At 38.6% G+C, this 25,848-nt stretch overlaps 1 protein-coding gene across 13 annotated transcripts in view; it reads right to left on the bottom strand.

The window, feature by feature from the left end:
• Window positions 1–4,754: 4,754 nt before the first annotated feature.
• Window positions 4,755–25,848, bottom strand: part of LOC134817972 (uncharacterized) — a 30,639-nt gene continuing 9,545 nt past the window's right edge. For 7 of the 13 annotated variants that reach the window (XM_063827367.1, XM_063827369.1, XM_063827370.1 and 4 more), the window contains exons 2-12: window positions 9,345–9,491; window positions 9,047–9,085; window positions 8,711–8,821; window positions 8,336–8,572; window positions 7,932–8,164; window positions 7,662–7,773; window positions 7,141–7,328; window positions 6,733–6,847; window positions 6,393–6,536; window positions 6,138–6,224; window positions 4,755–5,255 (exon numbers count right to left, since the gene is read on the bottom strand). In XM_063827367.1, coding sequence (XP_063683437.1) covers window positions 5,163–5,255; window positions 6,138–6,224; window positions 6,393–6,536; window positions 6,733–6,847; window positions 7,141–7,328; window positions 7,662–7,773; window positions 7,932–8,164; window positions 8,336–8,572; window positions 8,711–8,821; window positions 9,047–9,085; window positions 9,345–9,491 — 1,506 coding nt within the window. In that variant the 3' untranslated portion in view covers window positions 4,755–5,162. Of the gene's footprint in view, window positions 5,256–6,137; window positions 6,225–6,392; window positions 6,537–6,732; window positions 6,848–7,140; window positions 7,329–7,661; window positions 7,774–7,931; window positions 8,165–8,335; window positions 8,573–8,710; window positions 8,822–9,046; window positions 9,086–9,344; window positions 9,492–10,594; window positions 10,672–10,865; window positions 11,025–11,276; window positions 11,308–11,632; window positions 11,767–19,295; window positions 19,509–20,324; window positions 20,619–25,848 lie in introns of those variants that run through there. The other 6 variants (XM_063827374.1, XM_063827375.1, XM_063827376.1 and 3 more) reach the window with 6 other exon arrangements.

The raw sequence follows: 25,848 nt of genomic DNA on the forward strand, positions 1-25,848 counted from the left end.
TAAAATTAATAATGACATATTTAATCAGTACGATTAGAATAGTCGATTTAATCTTATTGGCGACGCCATGACCAACGAAGAGCATCAAAATTCAACTTGGAGCAATATTTCATCTTTCCTAACTAGTTGTCAGTACAAACAAAAACGTAACGTGAAAAAATCTACCTGCTCTCAACTTAAAATATTTTCTATGAACATAAGATCCCTTATTAAGAATATAGATCAACTACGTGATGATATTGAGACTTATGATAAGTATGATATATTGTGTTTTAACCGAACGGAATAAACGACGTTACCTTAAATGGATTTCATGAACCATTTATACAGGATCCAATTCGCCCATCTGGAAAAGGTGGGGGGCTAGCTATTTATGTACACAAACGTGTAGTCGATTATGATAAAAATTAATATTTTCACTCCAAACCCTGAATCAACTAATACTAGTGGCGAATATTTCCAATTTATCAAGCTCCATCAGTGCAAAGCTTGTATCACGTGGTGACCCCCACTGTCGCTTCACTACTGTAGAGTTTCGACGATACAGGGGGAGCCGCGCACTCGTGCGCGGCGGGTCATACAACGTAGGACAAGTGAAACAAATTTTAGTGAAACAAATTTAAAATTTTATCCTTTATTTTACAATCATAATATAATAATATTTATAAGCCTCCGTTTTGAAAGTTTTAAATTTTAATATATTCACATTTCTATTTAAAATTCAATTTAATGTATAAGTCAATAACTGGCCGCCAAAGCCGCGCATTCTTAAAAACATGATTAAATTGTTTATGATTATACGACAAATAGAAATAAATTTAAAATTATCCGTGGTTTTTAAAAAAAATAAATTATAATCTTACCTAAATCCAAAGCCAGCTTTGTAAAAATTTACTTTTAGATCAAAATATATCGTCAATTCTAAATATTTACAATGCAACATTTCATTAATTTACATACAAGCGTACTCCAGCCCCTGCACGCATCCGTTCTTATGCGGCGCGGCTCAAGCCGCGCACGCACGTATTATTTTATACTTTTTGCTTTCTAATAAATATCGTGTCAATGTGTACGTCTAAATGTTCATGCTTTGTGTAAACCGAATCCAATTGAGATTAGTGACAAGGATAAGGACCCAAGTGCCTGTACGGCTTTTTCGGACCCCTGTGGACCACTACTCTTGAAGTCGCTCCACAACTATTGAACATTTATAACTGTTATATAATATATAACGACATTTGACAATTATTATCATTAATCTATAATCTAGCTGTCTTGCTGAGGGGGAGGAGTAAACGCTTCACAAACTAAAGTGCTTACAACATACAAAATTTAAAACCAATGCAAAGCATACAACAGAACGAAAATAATTGGCAATGTTTACCGTTCTCCCGCTAGCTTAGGAGACCTGAAGCGTTTCTAGAAATTTTCAAAAATACGAGACACAGTACACCCGTAAACATATGACGCTTCATGGAGATTTCAACCTTGATTTACTGAAGCACAGCAGCGAACAAGCATGTCAGAACATTTGGTTCATTTGGAGCAAGCATTTGTTTGTTGTTTAGTTGTGTTGGAAGGGAACATTACTTGATTAATTCATCCATTAGGATTTTAATAACGATGAGCTAAGATATACCGTTCATCTTAGACTATTGGATCAATCTTATTATATGATTAGATTTTATAAACGAACCTGGCATACAAAAGATTGTAATGCGGAGGTTGGCTGGCTCTTCTATAATAAATACGACACTCCAACTTACAGAATGCTTGCTAGAGATAAAACAAAATATTATCAGACTATACATGCAGCATGAGTAACTGGTGGATAAGCCTTCGGTAAAAACGGATCCGGAAAAGTCAATGCGGCACTCGGGTCCTTGGTATTGTCGTCGGTATATTGTCCATTATTTACGTTCTGCTTTCATAGTTCAAACAATAGTGAGCTCTAAATATACAGCTTTAAACCGATTAAGTATGAATGAATGAAATACCTGACAATCCGCACTCCTATAATTCAAAAGCATGAGTAACTCGTAGTGATGTACGATTTCTAGAAAGTTTAAATTAAATTTGGCGCTCACAGGTCCTCGTGATCATGTGATCGCCGCATAATGTTCCGTAAATGCGCACTGCGCAGGGCACCTTCAAGCTTAAATTATTCACCATACTGAGGCAGTCAACCAACGCGCGGCTTTATTTTTATGATATGATATGTTTTGATTGTTATTAATAAATACCAAAATTTAAATTTGTTTTACTAAATTTGTTTTACTATTGCGTCCTCTAACAGCAGTTAGCAGCAATTAGTAGAAGTTAGCAGCAGTTAGCTTACTGGGCCGCGCTCAGCCTGTCATTCCACCAAATCTATATATTATGTTAATGAACATAATAGCCTGGGGTCCTCAGGTAACAGTTAGCAGCAGTTTCTTTGCACTTTGGAGTTTGGTCCTCTGATCTTGTGGGGTGCAAGATAAAAATAAACTTGCTCGGATTTTCAAAATTTTTGTACGATTGTTTTCTGGAGACTGTAAGAATTTTCACAGTACCAAATTTGTCATAATTTTATATTATGGAATGATCATTGAGTTTCGCCTAGGTGCCATATTTGATGGTGCGCGGCTTTTGGAGCAAAATTAGCTGTAAAAGTCGCGTATTTTGATAAAATTCGTTAATTTTTGTCGTATTATTTTGTCATATCTTCGGTTCAATTCTTGAATATGAATCATTCTGAAAATTTGTCAGAACCTTCCAATTATGCTTAACTACGCACAGGAGGGGCTAAGTGCAAAGAAACTGCTGCTCAATGCTGCTCACTGCTGCTCACTGCTGCTCACTGATGCTCACTGCTGCTCACTGCTACTAACTGCTGCTCACTGCTGCTCACTGCTGCTCACTGTGAGCAGCAGTTTCTTTGCACTTAGCACCTCCTGTGTACGGAACACTAAATTAGTTGGGAGAGATTGGCCTTAACGGGTGATACTCGTAAAATATTTGTTCCGTATATTATATACAAGACCGTCGACGAGTCCATCTCGGCGCGCGTCCTGGTAGGTTATAAATTTACAAGATTGGCTTTGATTAGAGGCCTTGATCAGAGGTCTAAAAATGACAAAATAACTTTAAATTCGTTGATAACTCAAATTCTTACATCTTACCATCGAAATTACTCAAACTAATTTAGGTTCAGTAAAACATAAGTGTTTATATTACGTAAGCTGACCAAATTTTAATAAAATTGTTGTATGGGAAGTATTATAACTTTTTGATTGTTTCCGAAATAATGTGCTGGCCGAAATACGAGCTAAAAACCATTCAATGGTCAGCGCGCGCGTCTTATGATCGATGGCGCACGGCCTAATTAGAGGGTTAAGGTTTTGAATATTCGTTCAGGGCTAGGCTAGCTAAAGAACGAGTTGAAATTAAAAATAACGGTTAAGTGTAAATGGAGTGATTAATCATTCCGATTTTCTCACGGATATGCAAAAAGTGAAATTAGTCTTGAACAGAGAAAATGACATTTTATGTAATATTGAATATAATGTTCACTTCATTATTCGTTATTCATTCTTTGTTCTCGCTGATCTTACCATGATTGATGATTATGATTACTGATTGCATCACGTTGTGACCCCTATTGTAGTTTTGTAGGTTTATAACCTACCAGGACTGTCGTTTCACTAGTATATTGTGGCGAAAACCACGATACAGCGCTTATGATCGAAAGTCGTTGTGCAGTCAGCAGTCTAGTAGTGCTTAATTGACGATGTCAATTCATCTCAGCTCGGTGCGGCACAGTAGCGCATCTCGCCGATTTAGAGTAACGCATTGCGCTACAACAGTAGTGCGCGCGCCCACTGAAGGCGGCAAAGGAAAGAAGCGTGTCACTTCAACTTGGTACGCGAAGGCCCATTCACAGATGTGATGTCACTCATCTATATTTTTCGAAGTAGCCTCAGGAAACTTTACCGGTTAGGGTCTATCTCCGTAAATAAAATAAATATCTACTTTCGGTTTTCAACAGAATCTTCGTACTCTCGTGAAACTAAAGTTATTTCTTTATAAAAAAGGGAGCTAACTAACAAAATTTATTTCATTTTACAGGAGCAAAATTTGGGACAGCGTAGGTTTTGAGCTATATAGAGAGCTATTTCAAAAAATCTTATTTCAGCCCAAATAAAAGTTACAACTTTAATTTTGCGGATTTTGTCCTTTTATGTCTTATTGGCTGAATTGTGTCACGTGCAGCTTGGACAATGGAATGTCTCCAACCGGCTGTTAAAAAAGCACTCCTGTAGCGAGCCCGCCTTCACCTAACCATGTGCTTTGCGCCAGGCCACTTCGGGCGCGCTTGTTGGGTGGGTTGGTGGCTAGAGCCCTTTTTACCGCTGTGAGGCGGGCGCGCGCCATTGCAAGCGCAAGGGCTTTGGATAGAGCAAAGCCCGCCAGCCGGTAAGGTTTTCTTGGGGGCGCGCCGCTTTCCTCTTTCTGGCCCGCAAGGCAAGTGCTACGAAGTAGTGCGCGTTGGGCTAAAAGTGCGCGTTGGGTCAAAAAGGCCCATGCAGTTATGAGTTAGGTAAAATTTCACTCCACATAATTTTGCATTTTAAATTTCATTTCGTTTCTTCTGTCATGTGCCAAATATCAATAAAATGCTTGAAATCAAATATTAATGAACGTGACTGCAGTAGTTGTATTGTGTATTGTTGTTTGTTGTCCGTTCTTTTTTCAAAAATGTAAGAAAACTTCGATTTCAATTATAAGAATATAAATTAAAAGTTATCAACACAAATTTATACGTTTGTTCATTCCCCAACCGATTAACCGTCATTTGTGATCAAAAGCTCCATTATATTTACTGTACAAGTTATGTGCAATATGATTTCCTTCCTACAGCAAATGGGATCTCGGGTATCCGAATATTCAGCTACCCAAATATTTTGGTTAAGATGAGCAGATCAGTTAAGTTCCATACCACACACACAGCTTTCGTTCCGTTCTTCACTTTAAATTCAGCGGCACGAAATTGGTATCTCCATAACCGAAATGATAAGCGAGTTAACAAATAGAAATGGTCATGGCATCGAATGAGAGTTAGACCTAAAGTAACACGTTGAATTTTAGTTCTTCAGGCTGCTAAGCTGATCGTAGCTGTGTTTTCAGGATGCTGTCCTAGAGATGCCAGGGTTTTTCCATTTTGCCACCGCTCTGTTCACGATGTCTGTTTTCATAAGGTACCAACTTTGAACATCCTGAAAAGAAAGACGTTAGTATTCAGTGGAATAGTGGACATAAAACCTACCATTGATAATTCTGTTTAATTTTCTAGACAATGTTGATGATTTTAAGCACGATACCCTCTTTGTGAAGGACGAAGATACAACTCAAGATTCAATTCTAGACTGTTATACTTTTGCAGACTGATCTGCAATTAAAGCTCTATTTAGACGATTAGACAAGTAATATCTATTAATAAGCATAAGACTTCCTGGGACCATATACTTATGATCGATGAGGATAATTGTGGGTGCAGCCCAAGCTTCAATTCTAGACCGTAACATTTTGATAGCCTAGCCGACTGATTCGCAATCTAAGCATTATCTAGACGAACAGACAAATAAAATCTATCAAAAGAAAGGAGTACAATTCAGTGCGCGGAACAGATTTACGCCGAACAATTTTGTCGGCACAATAAATCTGGCATTACATAATACTTATCTAATATCTATAGTGCACTTGATAATCACTATCACGATGATATAGATTAGATCCAGCCTTCAAACTGAAGTTCTAACCCGATCTTTAGTCACCTTTAGTCTAACATAATCATGGTAGGATAATATCAAAGTACCCCTAATTATCACAGTCATAAAAGTTTAACATCGTTGTAGTAACGAGAATACTTTAAGAATTATCTCAAAAATTAAGTTTAATCCAGATGATTGCAGTGAGAACTGAAGGAGTAAAATTCTAACTCTTCCACTTATTCGGATAATCGTTTAGTAAAATGATTTAATTATAATACAACTGATCTTGTAGTTGTAAAACGCAAGATGATAAACGAAAAGTGTTGAGATTGTTTAGGAGGGGGTCGAAAAAGTACAGTCTAACCATTTCAAAATGTGACAACTTGCCTGAGGATGGTCCTTTCTGTCGTCTGTCTTCACTGCACAGCTAGTTGCATCAGTAGATAACACTACTCGCCAGCCCTTCATATTCACCTGCAACACGTTGATTAATATTTCCATTATTTGGACATAAATTGGACAAAACTTACGGTTTTGTCAGTTGAATTGGTATCCGAGACCTTTTTTAAGTCACAGCAATCCTCTCTCTGTGGTCTCAGGAGCCAGTAAATACCCGGTAAAGGCTTTAAGTCTTATCTTTACCTTTTGGAGAAGATGACAGAGCATACTTCGGGCCTCTATTCCATCGTTAGCATTGTTCCCACTCCATGGCTGACCTCTAATCTTGAAATCAAAAGCACGTCTGAATGTGGACTCCTTAATGATACCTCGCTGACCATATCGCTCCTAAAACGGGTTTAGTGAGGTTAGTCAAGTTAAGAATCTAGGTGACGTATCCGTAAAATTCTGGCAATATTCATTACATGAATAGACTATTTGTATTCATCCCTGTATTTCTCCAATGCACAAATTAATCGAGCAGAAAATTGAGAATGAAAGAAACGGTCGGAATTTAATTTTAAAATTTCAACTTTGAACTCACCATAATGACCGATCTGACACAATTGTTGAAATCTTCGGGGGCGTTCATGATTCGTATTCTGTCGTTTTCGTCGAAACTTATACAAATAACTTGCAAATGTGTAGGTATACCTTTCCTGTAAAGAGTTTGTAATTCGAAAAAAAGCTTTGCACAATTAATCGTCACTTGTACATAGTTACTTGTTCTTGAATTCAATCATTTTAAAACTAATTACAACACTACAAATCTTTTACATTTATTGAGCTATGTAAGTTATTATAACGTCCTGTCTATGACAAAGGCGTGTTGCCGAAACGTCGACAACTAATTGTTTTGAAACACTGAGTGGAGACTCTCACTTCGTCACCGCAACTACCAAACTACATTACACAGTATACTTAAAACTTTGAAAAGATCAAAATAACTCACCTAAATATCATTAGACTTTTATTGATGAGTCTTGAAGAGGGATTAATGGCTGTTTGTACCCTAAACCCTTTTTCTAGAAGGTTCTCCAAAATCTTAATCATCAGGAATCGCGTTTGGATCGCCTCAGTACTCTCACACCAAAACGGATTCCCTTTTATCTCAAACTCGTGACTTCCGTTCTTTATCGACTAAGAAAGGTGTGGTTGTAAGTACTCATGATTAAAAACAATGGTACTACTATCGGGTACGAATCGACAGCCATTGTAAACCTGTATTGTCAAAGCAAGTAAGAACATCGGATATCAATATGACTACTATCAGAGGATTTTCTGGAAATTTCCAGTCGCTATGGATCCACCACAACAACAGCCTAGCTCACATTCAGTGCTCACACACGTACAAGTTCTGCAATATTAAACATCAGTACCATTCATGTCGAGTAACAAGCAGTAGCACTAGCAGTTACATTTAAAAACACATTTTACAAGCGTACTTAAGTAGTATGAACAGCTGCTTCCTACCTCGGAAATGATTTCCCCCTCCCAATCTGTGATTATCTTTCTCAAGTCGTCGATTATTGAGGGTATGGAGGAATGCAGGACTCGTAACTTATCCTTCCCGTTTATACTTAAACTACAGGAAATGTTCACGTCAAAATTTGACCGTAAGACAGCACGAAATATGGAAAACTAGAATAGGATAATTGGAATTTCACAGCGGAAAAACTATTATAAAAGTTAAACGTACTAGGTTAGTTTACTACTCCCTTATCAAAGTAAACTAGTTCCAACCTGAAAAAGCTCCTAACGAGGTCGTTTATAGCAGGAGCAGTTCGAGTCTTCATGAAAAAGAGGGTGTCTCTGGCGTTTTTAACTCTGGCAGTGGTGATAAGTTCCCATCCGACCATTCCCAGGTAATTAACCATCTTGTGAAGAAGAGATCTGGCGGCTGCTGACATGCTCTTGATGTCCAGCCAAGGTTTACCACCAAGCGCTACCACTATCCCAGACTTACAATATGTTTCCTGCAGGGTGGATATTTCAATCAGCTCATAATCTCTGTCAAAGATCGTTGAGGCTGGAAATTTATGTTTCTGTTACCATTCAAATGGGAGATTAATCTGATATAAACTTTAAACAGTCAATTAATTAACACCAGCAAAATAAATACAAATCTCTCAGAACCGCACGGTTACCTTTTTAACTCCCTTGCCCCAGTTTTCGTTGAGTATTTTAATCAGTTCGTGTTTCGTTGATTTGGGGATATTGGTCAGGTACATTAGGTTCTCACCGCTGAGTGTCACAGTGAAGATGTGAACGTTAGCGGCGTCCTTGATGGGTATAGCTGGTCTTTTTAGAAAGAAAGTACTGAGGTCCCTTACCCGGGATAGATCTGATGATATGATAATTTCCCATCCTCCCGCGTATAGTTCCTGTAGAAGATTTTGTTAAAATTTGGTTTTCTAGAAAATATCTATATAGTGCTACAAGAATACTTATACGTTTACATAGTCAGTAAGAAACTTAAGATACTGAAATTGACATAATATTCAATTTGGAAAAGTGAGTACCTGTATCATAAGACATATTAATCGGTGAACTCTAAGAGCATATTCGCTGTTAAATGAATTCCAGAAGGGCGTCCCTTTTAACTTCAACTCCCAGTATCCTCCTTCATCCAGCTGAAGAAAGAAGCACGAGTAAAATCAACTCCTGTCAACCCTACCTAACCATTCTTAAAGGTAATTCTTATTGTGAGGATCAAACTGATATGAAGTTTGAATAATTATAATTATCGGAGAATTAATGAACAGATGAATTTGCCAACTGTATTACTTATAATCTGCTATAACACATTAATAAAAAGTAGAAACTTGAAGCGTACAATTTTCACATTAAAAACTCACTTCATGAGTTATTCCAGGCGGCCAGTTGCATTTTATCACCTGTCAGAACATTAAAGGGAATTAAAGTGTGAGAACTTTATGGTGTGAGACAACAGGTCCTTAGTCACGGCTGTACTAAGACAGAACGGGTATTTAGAAGAAGGAAGCTGTAAAAATTCGCTTAAATGTAGATTTAAACTCGCTGCTTTCGGCCACACTATATTTTCATGTACACACCAATTGTGCCTGACGCATATCAAATGATGGGTTTGACAACACTTTATGCGGTGTCGAAAGAAAGGTTAGGACAACACTGTACCTTGCGGATGATGTTTTTGACGTCCTTGTTTGCGTGAATTACACGGATAGTGTTCGTCTCTCGGATGGTGAGACAGTAGTAGTTCAAGTACGCCTCACCTTTCTCTAGCTGAAAAGTCGAGTTGTCCGCTCCCATCGCCAACCATGCCTGAAAACATCACTATGGTAATGGGCCAGATAACAAATATTACCATGGTAATGGGCCAGATAACAAATATTACCATGGTTACGAGACAAGGGTTCAATATCAAGACATATTCCACTAAAGTAGCTTGTCACATTATAGATATGATATTTGACCAAAACCCATAATCATGGGTAGAGTGTACCGCTGCCAGTGTCTCTCTTTTCCAAACAAAAGGAAATGATATTAATTTGAATAACCGTCCGAAAATGCAAATTGATACCGAGAATGAAATCGGTCGCTCGCTTTTTCCATTCGATCACGGCTTACGAATTATAATATAAAGCTTATTGATTGGAAAAAGCGAGCGACCGATTTCATTCTCGGTATCAATTTGCATTTTCGGACGGTTATTCAAATTAATATCATTTCCTTTTGTTTGGAAAAGAGAGACACTGGCAGCGGTACACTCTACCCATGATTATGGGTTTTGGTCAAATATCATCTCTTTTTGATTATAATGTCAGGATAATTTACAAAGCCGAAATGTAAACTCATAACTTCATTAATATTTATATTAATAATTAGGAGGTAATTTCATCGATTTCGAAATTTTACCTGACTGAATATGGCACTTTTTACTCATTCAAGTTGGCATTAAATTCATATATAATGCCATTTAAATATCGTGGGAAAGCAGAATTTATTCGAAATCACGAATGAGCAAAATTCTCACCTTTCGCACGTGCAAACTTTGAGCGGACGTTGCGTGCGGATACAATATTGAATCACCGTAAATTTTTGCATAGCAGTATTTTATATATAGTTTAATAAGCATGCAAAGTTTCAGAAGATTTCATATAGAACTTGGATCACAACGGGACTCCAAAGTTGATAAAAATGGTGAAAACAGCAATTTTCAGTAATTTTAGCAATTTTCTATCAAATTGGGCGTGTCCCCACGTGTGCAACTTTTTGAATTTCAACTTTAAAACTAGCCTATAACACAATTTAGACCTTTAGGAAGCAAAATTGAGCTCCACAACCCAAGGGATGGCCCAACACCAGAGAATACTAATTCACAACTTTTGTGTTTTTATAAAATTATTCTTCAAAAAAGCACTTACTTCAATAGCGAATATCTTTATGAAGGAGCAAAGTAAGAAACTTTTCCGGTAGATTTTCAGAATGCTTGAACAATTATCTAAGATGAAAATGTCCTCAGATTTTGAATAAAATTACTCCTTAATGGTTTAAAATCGATTTGAAAAGTTGTTACTTTGTCAAAAATCAAGTTTTAAAAACACTTAATTTGATGACGTCATCAAGTGATGATGATGAAGATAAATTATTTTTTGATATAATGTAAACTAAAGTATAAACAATTATCTTCAAAACCTGTGGTTCGAAATGACTGTATCTTTTATACTTTTGAATCTACGGACACTTAAATGTAGGCTACAATTGACTGCAAATTGACTGCAAAAGCGTCTATACTATACTTCACGACAATCTGTTGTAAAACAGGGGTTCCAGAAAACCCACTTCCCGATACTCCTGAAACATGAAATTTTTTTTACAGTCGATTTGGACAAGGTCTAGACGCCCTGCAAAGTTTCAGATCTCTTACTCAATTTTAACATGGTTTTTAAGGCACCTGAATATGGCGATTTTGGGTTTTTTACCTAATTTCGTATAACATGCTGGCGCGTATTTTGCGCAAATTTCTTAAAAACCTCCACATAACTATTTCTTATTCCTGTCATCTTTAACATTGAATTAGAATGTTTTGAACTTAAATATAGGTACCTGCTGAACTACTTTCGATGAGTCTTAATGCCTGGAAAACAATAAAGGGGATATACTAGTATAGGGGGTAAATAGTATTGTGAATATAAGGGCGACGGTAATGCTTGCCAGCATTGTGATCAAACTGATTACTTATAACCGGTAACGTCATGATTTAACCATAGTTAAAAATCGTGTAATTGATATCAACATGGTAACTGATCAAAAAGGATTCCAGTATCACTGCATGAATATGATAACGCGTTATCATATTCATCACGTAATCTTTAAAAATCCTGCAGACAGGTCATTTTCCAGAAGTTAGCTCGAATAAACGTGGTAAGAAATGGTTTGTAAAGTTTAAAATAAGCCCGCACCGTAGATGCTGCAGAGTAAATGCGTTGCCAAGGCTTGTTGCTATCACATGATGCTGTCATGAGGAGGGTGTGAGGAGAGAGGGCAGTGCGGAACGAGGTTAAACACAACTATAAACGGAGGTTAACGTGCAGCTAACGGAAAGGTTATACACGGATTATATTAAAAAACAAGAGGATATTGATTTGTTTCATGTTGGTGCACTTTGTTGGGAGCTCAATTGTGTCCCAATTATGAGCATTGTTTGGTGTATGGCGTGGAGTTATGAGCATTTCTCGTGAGGTATGTGAGCAGTGAGCACATCACACGTCCTCCATTCCACCACAACCACATATGTAATTAGGATAATATTTAGCTGGAATTGCGTGTCGCCATGTCTACTTAAAATTGAAAGTAGAGACATTTCCGAAAGAAAGAAAACAGCTGGAACGAGAAGACGACGGAGAGTACTGGCAAAGTGGAACATCAGTCTAAATCGTATAGTATTTGTTTGGAAGCAAGTATCTACAGGTGGCAGTGTCTTATTAAGCTATAAAATATTAAGCTATTAAAACCACAACAGATCAAATAGAGTACAAGTTGTGTGACCTGAGAGCGCTTTTTATTTTGAATATCACAGATTTCACGACGACTTCAGCTTGGTTTAACAAAAAGTCATTTACTGATCGGGCCACCTGAGCTTTTCTCGCGGACAAAAACATAAAAACAAATTCAACGACTTCCGATGCTAACGAGTAAATAGGTGGTAGGTGGTTAATCGCCACGATATCATTGGCTGGTTAGGGGCTTATAACGCTAAAGGCTGGGCAGGTAACCAAAAGTCACCATCACAGGCCACCGCTGCGTTACCAGATATATCGGCACACGGCGAACATGCAAAAGTTGACTAACGGCTGATAATTTGCTGGAGTAGCAGCAGTGACCACTCTGACCAGACATCGTTTGTTTGTTTGTTTGGGGACTGGTTTGTAAGCCAGCCAATGTTTACGAATATAATATTAATAACTTTATTACATAATCATAAATATATATCATAAATAGATCAAATCTGAAACACAAATTTGCACGCAGTTAATAAATTTATTAAAAAAAGAAAATGAGAATGAAAAAAAAGGTTTAGTGATTTAAAACAAAATATGGAGCACTCTGTGCTTCCAACAGCCTTTCAGACTCGCGCTAAGTTTGTTAGGGACTGATTTAGGATATCGTAGATATTGCTATGCCATGTCATTAGTTTGGATATGTAGTGTGTGTGATTGTTGAAATTAATTAATTACGGTTTGTGCTGATAGGAAAATAGTGATAGTGGGGAATGTGGCAGTGTAAATATGGACCTGGAATTTAGGATGTGTGGCTTATCCATTAATATTAGTTGCCGCTAGTCTGTGATCAGTTTGTTCTGGTTTTTTTGTGTGCAGATATATATTCATAGTTTATTTTTGTAATATCATATAATATATAGTACTTAATAATAACCATATGACTAATAACTGATTTACTAATTAACTAATTAACTAATTCACTAAACTGATATAATGACCGTTGTGTCCAGTAACTTTCAGACACGTTGTGACCTTCTTAGACCTGGAATATTATGTAATAAGAAACTGGGCCACGTGTCATCGTCATTTTCACTCTGCAGGTTCAAGAGCATGCGTTTTGTAGCCGATTTAAAAAGGTTTATGGAAAAAAGTGTGGGTAGGGTGCTTACATTTGCATTTACAGCATAAATTGAGAGTAAAGGTCCTTTGAAGAACATCGAAGATCTGAAATGTGTGGTGTTGTACTCGGCTAACCAGGATGCTGCAGTCACGTGATCTGAGTTTGCAGTGGGTGCATTTTCTGGGATAGTCATACAGATTTGTTGAGGGACTGAGCTGCGGAAATGTTTGATTCGGTGCATGAGAATTAGTGTGTTTTTTACAATAACACTGTGCACCGTGAGTATACCATTGTTATTGAAAAATTGTTTTGTGTGTTCTGGCAGTCGACCGTCTTTGTAAAAGTAATTAATGTGACCTGGCATTACTGCCCTGATACCCTGTTTTTGTCGTGAGAAGAGTGATTCAATGTGATTTTTTGCTGCAAACCCCCATACAATTGAACAGAAGTTTAAATGCGATTGAACAAAACTTTGATATATCTGTAGCCTTATTTGAATCGATAGGTGACGTTTTATTTTATACATAATTCCTACATACCGCATCATTTTTGATCTAACAGCTGCTATATGCTTAGACCATGTTAGTTTATCATCCATTATAACGCCAAGGAACCGTGCTTCCCTTTTACGTTCTAATTGTGTGTCTGCAATATGAATATTTGGAGTATTATCAGTATTTCTAACACCGAAAAGCATATAGCAGGTCTTTTTTAGATTAAGTGCAAGTCCATTACAGTCAACCCAGCGTACAAACTCGTGGGAGAATTGGTTGAATTTTTGTATAACATCGTTTGCATTTTTTCCTTTTATTATGATGTTTGCATCATCAGCGTAGAGTATAAACTTTATCATACTGTTGATATTTGGCATATCATTGATGTAGATTAGGAATAACAAAGGTCCCATAATACTGCCCTGTGGAACTCCGTATGTAATAGGTTTAAGAGCTGATTTAATACCATTCAAACATACATATTGCTGACGTGTGCTCAGGTAGGATTTAAACCATTGCAAAGCTTGCCCACGGATTCCATAGTGCTGGAGTTTGTCAATCAATACATCATGAGACAAAACGTCAAAAGCTTTACTAAAGTCGACTAGGAGTAATAGAGCAACTTCCTTTTTGGCAAGGGAATTCAGAATCGTGTGTTGAGCATCCAAAAGAGCATGCTCACAGGATCGGCCTGGCCGGAAGCCATATTGCCCTTCAAAGAGCGAGCCTTTCTTGTCAAGGAAGTCCATTACTCTATTATGCATAAGTTTTTCATACAATTTGGAAAAGGTGCACAGCAAAGATATGGGTCGATAGTTAGTGGCGTCGGATTTGCTGCCTCCTTTGTGAATTGGTATAACTTTAGCTATTTTGAGAGATGATGGGAAGATACCTTGACTAAATGATGTGTTAATGATTATGGACAAGACTTTACAGAAGGAGGGGCAGTCTTTTACAATTTTTAGGGGTTCAATTTTAGTGTCTTGAGTGGATTTATTCTTAAGCTTGCTAATAATTTGTTCAACTTCACTTTCGGTAGTTGGTCTTACGAACATAGACTGCGAAGCTGGGCTGCTAAGGTAATGTTTAAAACCCCCTGGATCGAATACAGTACGCGCGCTGATCGCATCTTTGATTTTTGTGGCAATGTTGGAGAAGTAAGAGTTAAAGTGCTCAGCTACATCACTGTCACTATTTATGATATTTCCGTCGGCGTTTTGGAGTTTAATTTTGTTATGAGATTTAGATTTTCTGCCAAGTAGAGTGTTGATCAGCTGCCATTGTTTCTTTGAACAATCTTTATACTTATCAAATTGTGTTTTGTAGTATTTGTCTTTTGCCTTATTGACGTGCTTGTCGCAGAATGCCTTATGCTTTTTGTAAGCCTTGTAGTTTTCCTCCGTTGGGTCCACTATTTTGGCATGGAATAATTTGTTTTTACGAGCACATGCAATTTCAAGCCAGGGTAGCATAAAAGGTTTGGGGTCCTGCCTTTCAAATTTGCGGCGCACATGATTGGTTTTCACTGGGTATGCCTCATCATAATGCTGACCGTATATTTCAATAAATTTGTTATATTGTTCATCAGCACAATTTTCACGTGTGACTTCCTCCCACATTTCGGATCCAATTAATTCTATAAATTTAAGGTTGTTCGACTCGTTAAACATACGTTTTTCAATATTCATTCCATGGTCGACTCTGTGTCGTTTGTTTCTACTCCCTGCAATGTGGCTGTATTGCCCAAGTGAGATAGTAACAAGAGTGGCTAGATGATCAGACAGGTCAACAGTAAGAACATTGCAGCTGTGTGTGTGTTGTACGTTATTGCTGTAAACATGATCTATAAGAGTGGCACTGTGATCAGTGATACGTGTGGGACGTGAGACTAGCTGAAAGAAACCGTATTTTGTCATAGTTTCAATCAAATTTTGACAATGTTTGTCAGTATCATAATGTGTAAGATCTACATTGAAATCACCGACTAATATAGTATGTTTTCTCGAGTGCCTTTCCATGCCGTGTAATAGGGAGTCAATGAGTTTGTTAAAATTATCAGGATTTTTTGATGCAGGTGACCGATATATATTGACGATTATCTTTGTTTTGTTAAAGCCTTTGCAGTTATGGAGTTTTACCAACATGAATTCACCACTCTTGTCTGTCACATCAAAGTTTTGGGGAAAGAATTTTTCAATATTTTCAGACTCGCATACGCGCGTATTGATATAAATTGCTAAACCCCCACCACGACCAGAACTACGTATTGGATCTCGTAACAGTGGTTCATAAAATCCCTCAAGCACTAGGTCATTAATACCATTAGGAAGCTTATCCTGCAAGAGATTTGTCTCGTTAAAACAAAGGACATCATACTTCGAGTACGTGAATATATCTTCTCTTAATTTGTCTACGTTTTTAAGAAGTCCCCGTATGTTTAAGGTAAATATCTTAAGATCACATGGTCCTGACGAACTTACATTTGTCGGCTCCATGTAATTGCAGCTAACTAAAATATCAGAAATCTCATTCCAATATTCGAGTTCCTGATCTTGGTCAATTGTATTTCCTATTTCGTTAATCAACTGATAGCGATCGTAGGGATTGTGGATTACGCCGGTGTGAGTATGTGTATGTAATGAGTATAGCTGATAGCAATGTACATAGTATCCCGGGATCATATTTTCACAGCAATTTCTGCATCCTAATAAGTCGGAGTGACATTTGGTATGTACTTTAGATTCGCACCAGTGGCAGGTTTTCAGGTTGGCGGGGGAGTAAATCCAGCCATTACAGCATGTGCATTGAACTTTAAATTTAGGACCTATGACGGGCCCTTGTCTCGGTGGCTTTGCCGAGGGGCATGCATTTACTGGTAAGGCGCTGGAAATACAGTCATAACATATCCAGGCAGAGCCAGAATCTACAATTATTTTTGCCTCAGACTTAGATAACTTCATGCATTTCATATGTTTTATTTTGTCGCAGTGACTGCAAATTAGGAACGAACGTGCTTTAGGAATACGTGTATTACATTTGTTGCAACGCTGAGATTCGTTCATAGAACTATGAGATAATGTATTATATTCGTGAGTATTATAGTTATATTATGATATATTTAAGAGAGTATAGACTTACTATTAATACAAAATATGATAATAATAACGTGACCTAGTCAGATACTTCTAACGAAGACTTTCAGTCCTGTGTGTAGAAAGTACCGTGACTTATCTACAGTAATTAAGTAAACTTCACCTTTACCTTTATGATTGACCTTTAACTTCTCTTCTATTACTTGATGGCAGCAGCTCACCGTGCATGAGCCTAATTTCCATATGTACAGTAATGTATGTGTCGAATGTTCAGAGTCAAATGTACAGAGTCAAATGTACAGATCAGTCAAATGTACAGAGTCAAATGTACAGTAATGTGTGATGTATGTATAATGAGTACTGTGTAAATATCTGTGTAGATATCGTGTAAATATTGCGTCGTCGTTGTCTGAGTACGGCATGAGGTTAGGAATTAGATAATATGAAATGATTGTTATGATGTAGGGACGTGGACTATTATCATTTATCAAGCAGGGTTTATTTCGCGTTTTGCTGATAAGGTGTGATAGATAAGGTGAGAAGGTAGGGAATCTGGATAAGGGAAAAGTTCGTTTAAGTAGTTGGTTGTATTATGTGCTTTGTGCTTGAGTTTGAATTTGATTTAAGTTTCTAATTTTGATTTGAAATGACGGAAAATTTAAAAAATATGGTAAGAGTTTGTTCAAATAAGTTACGTTTGTTTGATTAGTGAAATTGTTTGCGACTCAGCGCGAGTCTGGAAAGTTGTTCAGGATTCGATATTTTTGTCATGATAATTTGACATTAAGATATAAAATACGTCGTGCTCAGGTGCCAAAGTGGCCAGGGATTGGATAAGATATCATACGTTTAAAGTGCTCACGTAGAGGTAGGGGTCCACGCCTGAACCCCAGTCCAATGAGCACACAGTTTACCCAGCAATCTGATAATACACTCTGTCCAATATAGTTAAGATGTAGACCGTCACGAGCGAGGTGAGCGAGACTAAAACTTGAGTTGTCGAAGAGTCTGAAGTTGTCATGGTGAAGGGAGCACTTAAACATGAGTTCATTAAGGTACTGGATAATGTCGTTGTGGGTGTTGAATCGGTCAGCATGTATCGATAGTGGACTGACTGCATCGAATAAGAACATAGTGCGCGGGAACTGTTCTATGAAACTTCTGATGTGATTATGCAGCAGGACGGCACTCGCTCTGTTTTTCTGGATATCGTTTATGCCAGCACTTATGAGTACAATGTCGGCTTGTTGAATCGATTCCCGGTGTTCCTTTAAGTCGCGGAGGAAAAATAAGTTTTCCCGGAACGCTATGACAGGTGAACGAAATTGAGAACAGTCAAAATTACAGTTTTTGCTGTCAGACAGTATCAGCACTCGTTTGGTCTGGTTCACTTTATGATGGGGTAGAGGTCGCAGCTGATGGCTGCTAGATTTTCTGGAATGTGCCGAGGCCAACTGTCTAAAGGTTAAGCTGATTCGAGGACCTTCAAAATCCGCCTGAGTTTGCGGAGGAACAGCATGGTCAAAAAGGTCCTGCGATTTTCGCGTCATAGTGTAACAGTCGCCGTGTTGAACTGTCACGGTTTCATCGCGATACTCGCCTGGAGGACGTCTACGAAAAACTAAATCCCTTTTACCCCCCAGGGAAATGGTAAGTATAGTGCTGTCGGGTACTATACACGATTCATCATCGGAATGAGGAGGTATACACGAGACGTGTGATTCATATTTGGTGATCATGCAGCTATTGAAATCCTTATAGTTGATGTTGTTGGTCTTGCACACATCATCAACTGCTACAAGTATTTCAGCAAGGTACGTCTCAGGGTCTAATTGCTTTGCCCTGTGGTACCCTCCTAAATACTTGTAAGGAGCATCGCCAAAATATGCAACCTTTCTATTCGAGAAAACTTTATCATAGGTTAATTCAGAGTCCAATCTCTTAAAGTCAAACCTCTGCAGCTGGTCACCAGTTTCGAGCTTGGAGAAGGGCTGTTCCACAGTCTGGACCGGTATTGGTGGTGCAGGTATTTCGGGGAGGGTGGTTGTAGGTTGAGTAGGAGGGTGAGCAGAATGGTCACGTAGAGACTGGACAAGGGACTGTGCTTCACTAACGGTGTTCTGGAGGCCGGTCATCGCATCAGTGGACGATCTCGAAAAAATTTGAGTTAGAGAGATAAGTTTGTCAGTAGTTTCGGTTAATGTAGAGGTACACTTATGACTGTCAAGAATGTGTGCACGTAGCATTTTCTGCTTGGATTGCTTGCATAACTGAAGGTCATCTTCAGTCGCTCCAAAGAGCAGCAATTCACGGTCGAGTTGAGATACAATGAGTTTATCGACCAATTCCAAACAGGTTGCAGTTGAGAAACAAAACGGGCGTTCCGTCGATTCAGTCATGTAGAAAGGTAAACTTACGCTTCAAGGAGGGCTACGGTGGACTTATGTGGAAGGAGGGGCCCAATTAAATTGGGGCCACCGAGCCTAGGGGTCTCTGTTATCTGTAGTGTTGTAGTCAGTGTGCGTAGTATTAGCGTTTAAGCCACGTCACGATGAGCTGCTGCACTGTCGGCTTATCTATTTAGCAGCAAGACTAGATAACAACATAATGTAATAAAATGTTTGAGAAGTGTTTTACACAATTCGCAGACCGAATAAACGTTTACTGTACAACATATTCACAGATCACGATCTAATATATTCGCAACATTATTCACATAATCCACAGCATATCCCCGCTGGATGTGACAGTATACCCGGGTACTAAGTAGGGGATTTGTACCACGTGACAATGCTCAGCCAGCTGCCATCACTTCAGGATAATATTACTGGTTACTTGGTGACCTACCCTATTGGCGGTGCGAGCAGGGGTACAATTACTGGTACTTACCGGGAGCCGGGCCGAGCCTTAAGATTTGTACAGAGTAATTAAAATTAACATATTCTATTATGTTATTATTTTTAACAAAATAAAGTTTAAGATCGTACTCCAATTTATGCGTTGAAGATTTAAACATTGTCCTTTGATATCAATATCATGATATTTGGAGACAGTTTTGAATAACAAGTTTTATAATTTATAAGATTTAGTTTAAACAATCCAGTGAGGCATAAAGAAACTTCCAATCGACAAAGATATGTGACCTGCTACAGGCTAATCTATGAAGGTTTAGATATTACGATACAACCCCGATATTACTCCTTACTCGCTCTTATTTCATATCTCAGCCTCAAATCTATATCCTTTCTTCACATAAAATCAAAGTTCTAAATTCGAAATATATAGTACTCATGCAGGTTGCTCGAGTTGCATGGCTGTAATTGTAAGAACAGTGATCTTTTCAATAAGTTAACTTAACAACGACATGTACGACGTACATCTGCCAAATACTGACCAGAACTTTAAATACATTGTAAGAAATTAAAGAGCTCAAGATATATACCGACCGGCTTGCCTTCTCTGCCGAGCGTCATCTTGAAAGGCATTTCTTCAAGAAACCAACCCACTACCGAACCCCTTCGTCAAGCCGGATATTCTTGCAGACTGCAGAGAAAAACAACTCCTTCCAGGGGAAGATCAAAGGTCAGGTCACCCTCTCTCTCTCTCAACGACACAGAAATACCAAAGTCACAAATGACTGCCGTAATCCACACAAAACTGATTATGTGATTACGCGAAATACTTAGACGCAAGAAGTTGCATTCCAGGGAGGTCTTAATTTTGTGACGCAGCGACTAGCTAGATGACGTATGGGCGGTTATTGGATTAATTGTCCGGATAGCGCATTGTTATATGTTTAATTACCTTGAATTTCAGAGGCCTGGCGATTAGGCACTAGTAAACCTGTAATTGTTGTTTTGTGATTTACCCACATTTACGACGGATAGGATAACGAATTTTGTTCATCAAATCTAATTTTTGTGTTGTTACCATCTCTTTTAATCTTATTTATAGATGGATTCCAGATTTTTGCTATTTTTAAAGTTTTGAGGTGGCCCCTCATGTATAGCATGCGCATATTTCCTGAATATTCTAACCTATATTGGGTCTCTAATTATTTGATTTTCGGTGCAATTTCATTTCATTTCATAGAAATTTGATACTTGATATTATTTAGGCTGGAATGGATTCATTTAAGTCGATGGATTTGCAGCGAATTGACTGGCTAACCGAACAGACAGACTCGAGTAAGATACAGAGTATATCAGGATTGAGGATCTGTCGAATAGCAGCATACTTTGCTCACTCGACACAGCTTACGTTTTTATTCGGCAAACGTTACCTCGCAGCTTAACAGACTCTATTTTAGTATTTTGACTTGATTCGGTCACATACTCCTAGGCGATATTGCGAGTAGAACTAGAATCGAATGTTTTTGTAGATTTTTGCGGGGTCTTCCTAATTTGCGGGGAAAGTCTGCTGCCCATCAAGGCAGAGAGAAATGTCTGTAAAATGCCTGATTTGCGGTAAGGTTTGTCAAGTATGCGGTTGAATCTGCCAAGTTTGCTGCAAATTCGATAGACCCTCTGGTAAATGCTCACTATAAACCTGTTGTTATTAACACCTTTATAATTTAGCATTATATGCACGAAACCTCAAACCTACCGAAACGTGCATAATTGATACTGTGTATGGCTTTATAGCTGTGCAAAAATTTGACCGGTCCAAGTTTTCAAAATTTAATGATTTTCGTAATTTCCTATTGAATCAAATTTTATTGAAGTGCTACGGTATTTAGCTTATTGCTGAAATCGTTTGTTCCTCTCCAGATACCAATTAGAACATAAATTAGTGATAAAATGAGTCTAACTGGGGGCAAAAATGTTTTGTCTGATGAACGAAAGCATACATAGTTCTAAACGCCTGTAATTTTAAGCGTGGACAGATCGAACCGTGTGAAAGATAACCGATAAGGCATACAGCATCAAAGTAACAGGAATACAAAACACCCAGACAAGAGAGAGATGAGACCGCGCGACAACTCAAAAAGAAGGGATAAAATTAGCGGTATATTTGTATATGGTGGCGGGTGTACGTCTCCCACAAATCATATTCACAGAGCTCCCTGCCTCCTTACAGATGCCTGACTGGAGCACTCATTAGCAAGCACCAGATCATCAGAGCTATTAAGCTATTAAGCTATTAATGACCTGAAGATGGGCGGATCTCTCTCTCTCTAGAGAGGTGGAACTCCGTGGTTTAAGTCTGCAACTCAACCACGTCCAGCCGATATAAAGTCGGCAACTCACTGCCTCGCTGCAGCTCACTACCCAGCCGTAATAGGATAATATGTGACAAACTTAAGCAGTCAGAGAGTCTCTGAGAGACAAGACAGTCAAATCAGTCAAATGACAGCTCGTTGGAGAGACTCTTGAAGCTCAGATCTAGATTGAGAGGCGTCAGTAAAAAGTTCCAGTCTTTAATGCGGTAATTGCCTCATTAACAGAAGTCCTGTCTTAAGGCTGGAATAACGGCCTCAATAACCAGACTCAATCTTTGTGACTTGTCTTCATGATAAATATGTACACGATGAGGAACACATGCCTGGTGTACAAATCCTATATTCATTACTTATACTATGATGAGGGAGTTGACTATAATAAGACTATTAGTGTACTAGCAAACACCGCGCCAAGTGTACTAGCAAACACCACCGCCAAGTGTACTAGCAAACACCACCGCCAAGTGTACTAGTAAACACTACCGCCAAGTGTACTAGCAAGCACCATCGCCAAGTGTACTAGCAAACACTACTGCCAAGTGTACTAGCAAACACCACCGCCAAGTGTACTATCAAGCACCACCGCCAAGTGTACTAGCAAACACCACCGCCAAGTGTACTAGCAAGCACCACCGCCAAGTGTACTAGCAAGCACCATCGCCAAGTGTACTAGCAAACACCACCGCCAAGTGTACTAGCAAACACCACCGCCAAGTGTACTAGCAAGCACCACCGCCAAGTGTACTAGCAAACACCACCGCCAAATGTACTAGCAAGCACCACCGCCAATTCTACTAGCAAACACCACCGCCAAGTGTACTAGCAAACACCACCGCCAAGTGTACTAGCAAACACCACCGCCAAGTGTACTATCAAACACCACCGCCAAGTGTAATACTAATAATAGCTTAACAGCTAATATACTCTATAATACTCTATAATACCCAATACACACCATTATCTACAAACTTACAAACACTCAGTCTACAATCTACATAATGCACCAATTCTACTACTCTTCAGTAGGACCATATTCCCTCTATACCACTTATCCCAACCATCACTAAAAGTACACTCATCCTAACATCCTGTAATTACGCGTCCTGACTCCTAGTGTTTATAGCTTATTGTTACAGGGTCATTATAATATTACGAGGAGGTTTATATACCCTGACTGGAGACGTGACACTAGCTTTACATTGTAACCCAGGTCTACTTTGAGAGAGGCTCAACTTAACCAATGAGATGATATTTTTAAGACGGAAGAACAGAACCACAACTGAGAATATATAATACTGTTGAACAGATATATTATGATGGTGGTACTGTTACTGCAGCCGTATTGACTTGTTAAAGACAGAATAACCATGAGGATAATACCACAGAACAATAAAGTGAAGGAGTATATTGAATAATAAAATGAATGATATGTCGAGGCAATGAATATAAAGTAGTGATATATTAGAGATGAACATTCCGAGCTCCCAGGATATTATCATTTTAAAGAGAGTACGATTAAGGTGATCTTAACTCTTAAGTGGAGACAGCTTCGTAGTCAGTGATGCACGCCGGTTCATTTTTCGCCAACCGGCGGCGGCGTGCCCAAAATGGCCCGGCGTGGCGGCGTTCGGCGGCGTGGAACATAATTTTGTAAAAATTTAGGTTTGAATTTCCAGGCCCACAAAAATTGTGGCGTACGTGCGTGCATGAAATAATGATGTAATAAGTGTGGTTTTTACAATTATATTTGGTGGTTTTTACAATTATATTTAAGAAAAATCAAATTCTTAACATTGTCGTTGGACAATTTGTTAATTTGGATCTCCTAGAGTTCAAAATCAACCCCGACTGGCTCCATACTCTTTCTATATCCTTTCACGCCACGCCGACTTGAGAGGTATCGGCGTGGCGGCGTGTGAAAATGTGCCGGCGCGGCGGCGTCCGGCGGCGGCGTGCATCACTGTTCGTAGTCCGTATTTTTCAGTGTATTCATTGTGGGAGACATGTTATAGATCTACATTTATAGGAATGATCAGATTGATCACAGTTGATCGATTATGTAATATGATCAACTGATCAAGTTATACGTGTACACAAATGGACAGGTTGAGACCAATTTCATTTCATAAAGCAGAAGGTATCAAAACAACAAGTACAACTTTGTTGTCAAATGTACAGCTTTCACACAGGATAGATAGGAAAACCCTTACAAATTGAGGAAGCCCTATGATTAGTATATAGGAGGATATGCCAAGGGAATATTGGGGTCCATTTTATCTTTGAAAACGCTGTTCTTTGACTAATGAGCAAATAATGAGCAAAATTAGCGTTATCAAACTCATTCTTTCATCGTTGGCAAAGAAATTGAATCGTCCCGCGTCCGTCATTATAAACACGTACATTGTAATAAAAGCAGGGGTAAATAAGAACACAAGACGCAATAATTATCATCATTACCCATACTAATCTATATCAATCGATTAATCCTGAGTTTACGTACACCTTTGTTAGAATATATAAAGTTTAAGTTTAATCACATTGGGTCCTTAACAGTAACAGCTGTATTTACACTTACGGAAAACATGTAAATCTGAGTCTCCAAGTGATCAAGTGATGCAATGAACTGATGAGAAAACTTCGATAATACTTTATTATCATATTAATTCTAGTTGTTATATTAATAATTATAATGTTAGTCCTTTATTTAGATAAAGTTTGATCACATAGGTAACAACCCCAGCAGTTACCAAGACAACAACCCCCGGTTACCAAGACAACAACCCCTGCAGTTACCAAGACAACAACCCCTGGTTACCAAGACAACAATTACCCCAGCAGTTACCAAGACAACAACCCCTGGTTACCAAGACAACAACCCCCGGTTGCCAAGACAACAACCCCCGGTTGCCAAGACAACAACCCCCGGTTGCCAAGACAACAAGCCCCGGTTGCCAAGGCAACAAACCCCGGTTGATCGGCAATCAAAACAGAAACGTCGACTACTTTGGCCGGTGTAGAGCAATGAAAATGTGTGTATAATTACAGAAAATTGGGATATTGATTTACGACCGGAAATTAACGTCTAAATAATACACGAGGTGCAATTAATAACTTGATGATGGGTAATCATAGCTCCTGGAGAAGACAGTATGATGGTTCAGCCTTACTCCGGGTCCCAGCAAACAGGGGAACTGAACATAAACTTGTGTAGTACTAATGTGTACCTAACAATACATAAGTTTACTAATTACTCATTACAGAATAAAGAGCGCCTTCTATATTTCAGGATTGCAAATCCAGCCTGACAAGTATCCTGTAGAGTATTTGTAAACCTACTAGAGAATAGGCTATGTAGACGAGATAACGTCGCCACCAACTCAGCTACCCTCCTGAATAAAACATGATAATCCGGTAGTATTACTAGCGTTTAACAGGAGCTACATATCAGGTACTTTGTGAGGCTTCCAAATAGGGGGACTGTTTCTAGCACCCACTCTGCAAGCATGCAGCTGCAGAACTTGGCAGGGCTGTCCGGGTGTAAATAACTGGGGTGCAATATCGCACTGTTAATGTGCTGGAGACCGAGATGCCATGATTGAAATCGGGTTTGCACCTCGTATAAAGAATAGACGGACAGAACTATGGTTAGCAAATTGGTTCTAGACGCTGTGAAAAAGAACTGACTCGCCGACCTAATAGCTGTGGTTACCGAGGTAGATTATCTATGACGATCACCAATTTTACCGGGA

This window comes from Bolinopsis microptera, chromosome 7 (genome assembly GCF_026151205.1).
Source record: "Bolinopsis microptera isolate Bmic1 chromosome 7, MBARI_Bmic_1.0, whole genome shotgun sequence".
Lineage (NCBI taxonomy): Eukaryota > Metazoa > Ctenophora > Tentaculata > Lobata > Bolinopsidae > Bolinopsis > Bolinopsis microptera.